The 9,820-nt window shown below is 38.5% G+C and overlaps 1 protein-coding gene across 2 annotated transcripts in view; it reads left to right on the forward strand.

Moving 5' to 3' along the window:
- The window catches only part of rasgrf2b (Ras protein-specific guanine nucleotide-releasing factor 2b), a 46,026-nt gene extending 39,529 nt beyond the window's left edge, over nt 1-6,497 (forward strand). For both annotated transcript variants that reach the window (XM_020647444.3, XM_020647445.3), the window contains exons 21-28: nt 153-213; nt 973-1,076; nt 1,799-1,883; nt 1,960-2,157; nt 2,640-2,719; nt 2,844-2,961; nt 3,097-3,165; nt 4,313-6,497. In XM_020647444.3, coding sequence (XP_020503100.2) covers nt 153-213; nt 973-1,076; nt 1,799-1,883; nt 1,960-2,157; nt 2,640-2,719; nt 2,844-2,961; nt 3,097-3,165; nt 4,313-4,405 — 808 coding nt within the window. In that variant the 3' untranslated portion in view covers nt 4,406-6,497. The remainder of the gene's footprint in view (nt 1-152; nt 214-972; nt 1,077-1,798; nt 1,884-1,959; nt 2,158-2,639; nt 2,720-2,843; nt 2,962-3,096; nt 3,166-4,312) is intronic.
- The last annotated feature ends 3,323 nt before the right edge of the window (nt 6,498-9,820 follow it).

Raw genomic sequence — 9,820 nt, forward strand, 5'->3', positions numbered from 1 at the left:
CACATGTTTATTACTGTATGATGCAATTTTATACATGTAACTTCCAATTTTCTTCATCAAATCGCCTTTTTTTTTGTTAATAACAAAAGCAACTACCTTCCTCTTTTTTAATGATGTTGTGTTCTACTATGTTTGATTCTATGTTTCATCAGTGCCCTTTCTCAGGACGAGCAGGATGATGCCCAGCTGAGGATAGAGGATATCTTACAGATGGTGAGAAAAGGGCAGCACATTAAATCCACTATTGGCTCCCTTAGTGAACATATTGTAATGATTTTATGATGAAATACGGGAACGGCAAAAATCAATGGTTCCTACCTTTGGCAGCATAATGTAACCCTCTTGTTAAAGCAGATTTATAATGGTTGTTAGTGTATTTGGAATATTTATGTGCTTCTTCGTGGAATGAGCTGGTCTATCTGTTTATTGTTCTGTGTTCTTCTTCTCTCTTATGAAATGTGTGCATGCATGACTGGTTGATGTGTATTTTACTGTTGCCATCATCTGCCCAGGGACCACAGATGGAAATTACTTAGTTAGCTAAGTCTGGTACAAAGTAGCTTTTCTCTTCTGAAACTAATGTTAAGTCGTATACTTTCCCTCATTCAAAACAAAAAAACAAAAAAACTATGAGGCCAGCATCGCTGAAGTACCTACACGTAAATAAACTCCTCCCACAAATATCTATTCAATTTCCTGCTGAACTTCAGTACCCAGAGAGGAAAATAGTTAGGAAACAGGAGTGTTATTGTTTAATTGTCTTGTCTCAGTAATCATTAAGAATCACAAACAGATGACTTTGTGAAATGTTGTGAACATACTGTTCTGTCCTCCAGGCAGAAAGGGCGAGATACTCTCTCTCCTGAATGTGATTGTCTACAGGGACTGTCATATGGCACATCTCTCCAGGCAATTTAAATCCTCATTGTCTTTATTTCTACACGTGTATAAGTTGTGTGTATTTGTTTTCAGGCTGACTGTCCGAAGGCCGAGTGTTTCGAGTCTCTCTCTGCGATGGAGCTGGCGGAGCAGATCACGCTGCTGGATCACATTGTCTTCAGGAGCATTCCTTATGAGTCAGTCCTTTCATACTGCTCTCACCATGAGCTCTGCATCAGGACAGACAAACTAGCCCAACGTTATCGATAGTGCTCATTATGAGACAAGTTAAAACAGTTTCAGAGAATACCACTTGTAGATGAGCAGAGAGGATACTGATGGTATTTCACTCTAAAATGAAAACGGTTTTAAAGCCGCATTTTACATTTCAAATTAAATGTACATTGATGTATAAGATGTTTATATTAGTATCTTCTTATATACTGCTAATGATGTGATTTCTCCTGCAGGTCAGTTGTAATAAAATTCTGTATAATCTCATTTTAAATTCTTGGCACCATGCATTTAGTATATATTTATTCTTTCGATGATTTTGAGTACTCACAGTTTCCTCTAAGGATGCTTCAAAGGTAGTTGGCATATATAGAGTTAATACACTCGACATTAACTGGTTTATAAGTAGAAAGGTTTTTGAATCTCTTTAATTATTGACAAATATTGATCTACCAGATTATGACTCATAATGAAGCTAAATAGAAAAAGTTAACACCTCATTGTATCCTCATCTAGTTTATTTTTTTGTCATTTGTGAAATTATAGAAACATTTGAAACACCAAAGGGATCATAGAACAATCCTTACTCAGTTTAGTCAGCTAATGTAATATATATTTTATGAGATTATTGTGTTTTAGAATATTACTGTACGTGTGAATCATACGTCTGTCCTCCCCATCTAAGAGAGTTCCTCGGCCAGGGCTGGATGAAGGTGGATAAGACAGAAAGGACGCCCTACATCATGAAAACCAGCCAACACTTCAATGATGTAAGCTCCTTGAGGCTCTTTAAACACCTTTTTTGTCCTTCCATAATCAACATCTTCTTTTATTTTCCTTCTGTAGATGAGTAACCTGGTGGCATCACAGATCATGACCCACACAGACGTAGGCTCGAGGGCCAGCTCCATAGAGAAGTGGGTCGCTGTGGCTGACATCTGCCGCTGTCTCAACAACTACAACGGAGTTCTGGAAATTACATCTGCACTCAACCGCAGTGCCATCTACCGCCTGAAGAAGACCTGGGCTAAAGTCAGCAAACAGGTCTGATGATTAATAATGAGTAATAATAATTAAACCTCCATGTGTAAACAAACTTGTACATCTACTTGTAAATAGCACAACTCAAGATTTCAGTAAGAAACAATGAATCTAAATAGTGAGGATTAGAGGGTTCTTGTTTGCAGATTTCTATCCTCCTGGTAGAATCAATGTCATTAGAGGATTCACAGATAGAAAATACAGACAAGCATTTACCTGTAACATTAAGGATCTGCTCTCAGCTTAATTCTGATGCAGACTAAATCGATTAAAGCCATTATCATCCAATCACCAGACAGGCTGTCTCTCTCCCGAGGCATGCTTCCAGTTCCGAACCGAAGCAAATTAGATTTTGCCGTTCTTTTACAATCATCTTTTCTTAAGCGTAAGTGGACCTTGAGCTAATGCAACTGCCTTGTTTGTAACATATGATTCATGATGGACATTTAAAATGATTTAAAATGTATATTTTTGATCTTGTCTAGACTAAAGCGCTGATGGACAAACTGCAGAAGACTGTGTCCTCTGAGGGGAGGTTTAAAAATCTGAGGGAAACCTTAAAAAAGTGAGACTTCTCAGTTTTTTGTAATTGCACATTTTACAAATGAGACATGAAGAAAGTGATTTATTGAATTTATTTAGTTGTTTTATTTGTATACACATGATTGCGTCACGTTTACCTCCTACAGCTGCAACCCTCCATGTGTGCCATACCTGGGAATGTATCTAACAGACCTGGCCTTTATCGAGGAGGGAACCCCTAATTTTACAGACGAGGGTCTCGTTAACTTCTCCAAAATGAGAATGGTAGGCATGAAGAAATGCAGAAAGCGTCTGCAAATCATCGGTTCATGTTCACTGTGCTTTTTTTTTTGTCAATATGTGGACAAAAGCGTCTGCTAAATGAATGGATTAACTAATGATTTTCTACTTTTTCTTTAGATATCACACATCATCAGAGAGATCCGACAATTTCAGCAGACTCCGTACAGAATAGAGCATCAAGCCAAGGTATTTGGTACACACACACACACACTGGACCTTCTTTCTTAACGGAATGCTTAATATACAAAAGTATGAACTATATTCATATAGCAATAAAAAAACACGATGACAAAGTGCTTTATAACAGATTACCAGAGGGTCAACACATTAGACCTAAACAAAATATATGAAATGGAAAGACTAACAATTCACTTTGCAGCAAGTGTTTAGACAAAGTCTAGACACAAAGTTTAATGACACAGATGCTCCATGGAGGGGCTTGTTTCGGCTGTTATGAAACGATGACTCCCTTTGATATAAGATCCACTTTATGAAATGTGTCTGCTGAGAGTTCAGGTCATTGCCCTGCAGAAGAATCTTGTATAGCCACTCCTCTGTTTCTGCCACAAAATACCTATCTTTTAAATCCATATTTTAACCAACTGTACTTATATACATCTCATCTAAAAGGGGACATATTATCCCCTTTTTCCACCTTTTCAAACAGTCCCCTGTGGTCTAAATGAAGCATTTGTGCTGTGCTTTGGTCAAAATATAACATGAATCAAGCACCAGAGGAGGTTTGTGACCCTGTATTAACCAGCTTTCTCAGAGTGATCTGTTTTGCTGTGTGTGTCTCTTTAAATGCAATGAGCCCCCCCCTGAGTTTCCCCAGTAGACATCACTCCTTTGCTAGTGAGAATAAAAATTAGAGACCTGCGCAAAAGTTTTGCTCTAGGCTGGGGGTGGAGTCCATGGGTGGAGATACCAGGGGAGGGGAGGATATTTTTTTTGACCAGAATCCCACTGTGACATCACACAGTGTTTTAAGACTTATGCAGAACCCAAACAAAGGACTGGACGGATTTATTTCACGTTTTGTGAGTCGGTAGACACTCAGGTTAACCACATATATGTTCAAAAACACTGTAAAAGTGGATTTTTCATAATATGTCCCCTTTAAAGGAGGTGTTTGTACATCCTCATCCTCACAACTATCTCATGAAGTAGGTGCGTAGGACATAAAACGATCTTATTGAAATTTATAATATAAAATAACATTGTTTTGGTTGTCAAGTGTGACAATGAGACATCTCATCTTCAATTTGAAGATAAGAAAAATTGCTAGTCTGAATTTACAGTTTATTGTACCTCTTTGATGTTTTCCATCCAGGTGACCCAGTACCTCCTGGATAAGACTCTGATCATGGATGAAGACACCCTCTATGAGCTCTCTCTGAAGATCGAGCCCAGGCTTCCAGCCTGAGTTACAGCTGTTAGTGGCCAGTGGGAGCCTGCTGAACCTAGAACCCTGAGGGCAAAATGCCCACGTAATCACAAATGGGGCAGTTTACAGAGCGACATTGAAATGGAAATCAGGGGGATTAAAGTGAGAGTTTATTGTTGAATGAAATGGAGAGTCTAACAATGGACCTAATGAGGGAGCATGAGACAGGCTAAGGTTTTTTGAGGTGGCTGACTGATTGTTTTCAAGAAGAACAAGGAGGAAAAGGTTTTGATTGCATTTTGTGAGGGTTTTCAGGAAATGGTGTGTCGCTGTGTATTCACCATTCCTCAATGGAGAAGTATGGTGCACACGTCCACAGACAGCCTGATAGTGCAGGAAAGGCTGAATGGATGAAGTACAGTGGGTATAACAGAGATGTAGCATATACAGATAGTGTGACAGAGAGATGTTTGAACTGGTGTCTCTGTGCTGTTGTCTGTGATCTGTTGTCTGTGTTAGTCCGTGCCATGTCCTGGAGCGAGAGCCCCAAAAAAAGCTTTCTGTCATGATGGTAATACTTGCATGATTTCAGCTTTGGATGTAACTGTTGAAATGGCCTTCAACCTGACCCCTCTGACCCCCTCAGCTTAGCATGCTTCACTCTAACCAGGGTGTCTCTCTAAGCCACTATGCATCCTCAGTGGGCTGGGAACAACAAAATGACTGAGCCTTTAAAGAAAATGTAGAAAAAACACAAATATGAAACACATTTGGGGCAAAACGAATAAAAAGTTTGATATAACACAATAAAGCGGCTTATTTTTTCTTCGGTGAAACAATAAATTCAGTATTTTTTTGACTAAAAACTTCCCATGAGATAGAAAAGCAGATTTTTGAAATGTCCGCATGAATGAAACAAGTCTTTAAATTTGATCAGTGCCTTCCACTAGTGTAGGTCAATTTCCCCCCAAATAGTAATTCACATGGACTGAGTTTTATAGTTTTATCCTTCTTACAAATCTTAGGATTCCCTTTAAAAGTTGGACACTGGTGTCACTCATTCACCTTCTTTTTTTTTCCAGAAAAAAGGTCATGTAGACTAAATAGTAGCATGTTAGTGTGAACACAGTAAAGTCTGTGCAGCATTGTATTGTCAGCAAATATCTCCCTCTAGTGTTGAATCATTGTTATAACCTCCACTGACCCAAAGCTTTGGCAGCGTTTGTGTGCACTTTGAATTCTTTTGGCTTTTTCCAGGTTTGTCACATTCTGATGTGTGTAGTCGGGTCCCGGTGTGTAACTCTGGATGTAGGCTGGGACAGTTTTTTGCACCCTTCTGAGATGTAGCTTTGCTTGAGTGACAGTATGATCGTTATGCTATTTATTTCATCAGATTCTGTATTCATGTTATTTTTGTACATAGTGACTCCACACATATCACATGATTGATGAGGAAATACTTTGAATTGTTATGCTGTGAGTATTGATTTGATTGTTTTGTCTCTTTCTAATTTTGCATCCCAGGCTCTTGTTATTGCAAGAAATCTGTTTAACTTTATTCTTAAAAAAAAAAAGAGTCTGTTGAAGGTTTAAAATGTAGCATTTGAATTATTTGAGTTTGTTTTCTGTACTGCTGATATGAAGAACCTAATTGTCTTGCATGCACACAACAGCTGCATGTTGTGCATGTCTGACTGGACGCTCCCTGTACGTTCTCCTTCTGCTACTCTATTTGAATATTGTCTCTCTGCTTTAAGGCAAACAAACAATATTTTGTCTGTTAGATCCGGCACATGTGTCTCCTAGTGTACCTCATACGATCAAGCATAATCTTTAGGCTATGTCATCTGTAAAACAGCCTGTTGTTATGCAGTAGCAGTGTTGGAATTGATGCAGGCCTCAATGAAAACAGGAAACAAAAACCTTGTTCTGTATTGATCAGAGGAAAGGTTTTCAGGCTTCGCTTTTGGAAAAACCTGTCCTTTGCACTGCGTCTGTAATTCTGATTGTCTCATTCATATACAGGTTTGGGAATACAAGATGCTATGTGTGCTCTGTAATATTATTTTTGTGTATTTCTTTGCAATTTTCACTTGTAGGTGCAGGGGAAATAAATTCAACATGCCTTATATGTCTGTGTCTTCTTTGACCTGTCTGTGCATTCATTTCAATGATATTAGATTGTTTCTCCTTCTTCTTCCTCTGGCAGCTGCTGCCCTGGATTTAAACCCCAATTTTAATTTTCAACATACTATAGTGAATCCAACAATCTCTGGTGATTCCACAAATTTCATCTACAGTATATACAGCTAAGGCTGCAAAAGTCTGAGGGACAAAAGAAGAAATGTCTTTGTATGTTTGTCTTAGTAAGCAAAAAGAAAACACCAACATCAGGCTGCATACACCAAAAAAGTGTCTAGTTTCTAATAGAAAAGTACTTTTGTAATAGTGCACTTTTTTAATTGTAACTACGGAAATACTCTTGAACATCTAGGGTTTATCTTGTAGAGATGTCTCAGTGTAGACCTTTAGTACAATTCACCAAAATCAGGACCGAAATATTTTGTTTGCGCTAGAGCTCTGGAAGAACAACCAGCTCTACAACCAGATGTTATTCCAGTGTACATACAAAATATTAGGAGAACCAGGATGTTCAAATTCGGTGCAGAGTGTATGTAAACTTCATGGGCCAAACACAAATCAAACAGAGTGTATTAACTGACAACAATTATTCTTGTTGGTCTAAAGTTTGGCAATCTCTGTCTTTGACATCCTCAATGATTCTCATGTTGTCTGACCTGCCTCTCATTGGGCAAGCACTGCCACCCTGTGGTGACAAATGGCAACACCCTTTTTTTGCACTTACATTGGCATGGCCTGTACACAACAATTTGATCTTGTATGCACATTACCTTAGTAAAATATCTTAACTATTTTACCATCAAATTCAATGACAATGTGCAGAAAGTGTAAAGAACTCAACACCGTTTGTAGATTTAGTCATGTAATAGTAAGGATGTAGGGTAAGTACGGAGATTAAACTGTTGGATCTTTTGTCAGTATCTACATTTAGAATAAACCTCATATTTGTATTTGTTTTTTGCAGAAAGTTATGTGAGTAAGGACAAGGATGAGAGACAGAGCAGCTGAAGTCAGAGGGAGTGAAAAAGAAAAATGGTCTGGTGTGAATCCCACACAAGCTGAACAAGTGTGCTGCAAAGTGGTAGAGCTGTTATTTCCTAATGTTGCTGAGGAGATATGCCAAGTTGTGAGTCTGATGACAGTTTGTAGTGCTAATCGAGTGACTATGTTGTCTCTCTGCAGGAGACTTTTAGCAGATCAGACAACATTTCTGTTTCTGAGGGCCAGATGGACGACAGTTTGCTCTAGTTTCAAAACACTGTGAGTGTGACATCGTAGCTGCATCAATTAAGAGACATCAACTCATGGACTATTTTTTTTCTCATGTGTATTATTTGGTTAGCGCTGTTTCTTCACAGCGAGAAGGTTCCTTGTTTTCGAATCAAGTTGGACAAGAGCCTTTCTGTGTGGAGTTTGCATGTTCTCCCTGTGCATGTGTTGGTTCTCTCCGGCTTCCTCCTGCAGTCTAAATGAATGCTCCTCATATTAATTGGTGACTATAAATTGCCCTTAGGTGTGAATTTGATGGTCTGTCTCTATATGTTTTCCCCTGTGAATGACTGGAGATCAGTCCAGGGTGTACCCTGCCTCTTGCCCGATGACAGCTGGGATTTGCTCCAGCACCTGCGACCCTGAACGAGAAAAAGCGGTTTAGATAGAGGATGTATGGATGGATGTATTATTTTTGAATAAAAGGAACAAGGTTATTTTAAATGCTCCGTTATTATAAAGCATTTAATGAAAAAATAAGTCCCTTAAACTCTTTGCACTAGCATATACCTGCTGTTCTTTATGTAGCATTGTGCCTTCTTTGAGAAGTTACGATGTGTCATTGCAGTATTGATGTCACACAGAGTGAAAAAAAACTACAATGACACCAAAACTAAGAAAGAATTTTGAAAAAACTGGATAAATCCATTGGTGACACTGCTGTAGACAGATAAGTGAGCCTTACCCATATTTTAATTAGTCTTAGTAGATGTATTTTTCATGTGTAGCATGGATTACTCTATATTTGTGTTTCCACTGATACGGTCAGTTAAACAGAGTTATGCATGTCAGATGGGTTCCTAAGCAACAACATTGAAAGATTGCCATGTACTCACGACTTAAGCCTTGAGTTTTGTTGATGCTCGCTTCACTTAAAGCTCCTGTGAGAAGTTTTCAGCTGATAATGAAACTAAAATGAATAGTGATATCTATATAAGCCAACAAGATCATCAGCAAGATTTACTTTATCTATATAACCTTCTTTTTAATGTCTGAAGCTGATGCAGTGGGGTCGATGTCAGAGAAAGTCATTACCATCATGAACAGGACAAATCAGAGGTTTTCCACAGGGGACACCAAAGTTGACACAAACTTAAAGTTCCTCACAGCAGCTTTAAAAGTTTACGATCTCACATAAATCTTTTTTGTTTGAGTAAAATAATAAAAAACAGATGCATAAACAATTTTAGTTTTTTTGGATGTCCTCAGCTTCTGCTATGATTGAGTAAATACTAGAAGAACAAAAACTCACTCTGTTTAACCTTTTAGGCTTTTAGGACCAAAGGTCTGCTTGGATATATGTAACTGGGGTAAGTAGCACTGTGTTACAAAAAAAAAAGTTGAGATTATTACAGTTAAGAAAGAGCACATGAAAAACTCCAGACTGTGTTTATCTTATAGTGCTAAAACAAGAGCTTTCAAGTTTTACGAGGGCCTCTTGTTTTCCGGATCCCAAACAGAACATTAAGGTTTGACCCTTTGGCTAGAAGTGTCACCAGGCAGGTGGAGCGGATCACCAGCTCAGTCTTAAAAGATGAGTCCAATCCTTTGCATTGTGAGTTTCAGCTCCTACCTTCTGCACGAAGACTTTCAGTTCCAAAGGTCAGAACAAAGCGCTTCAGGAACAGCTTTGTCCCAGCAGCCATTATAGAGAGGAACAAGTCATAGTTTCCTCTTTGCTGCTTGATCTTGTTGTTGGTAATTTCACGAAGGCCTTGCATGGAGGGACAGGGATAGCAAGCTGGGAAGCTGTCGTCATGCTTCTTAATGGTTCTTTATTCATTTTATTATTAGTGGGAATGCTGTAAACAACATTGTTATTCAAATCTTTATTATTATTCCTCTACTTCCGTGCGTTTTTTGTCCCTCTTCTCCTCTTCAACTGTTTGTGCTACTTCCACCATTCAACTATCATACTATCCGGCTTCTTCGGGACAGGATGACTATGACTTTTCACTTTTTAAGTTATTTCACTTTTTCCACAAAATGTTGCCCCATTGAAATGAATGGGAAAATTTTCCACTTTTCCACTTTTTTCTCAGC

This window comes from Labrus bergylta, chromosome 2 (genome assembly GCF_963930695.1).
Source record: "Labrus bergylta chromosome 2, fLabBer1.1, whole genome shotgun sequence".
Lineage (NCBI taxonomy): Eukaryota > Metazoa > Chordata > Actinopteri > Labriformes > Labridae > Labrus > Labrus bergylta.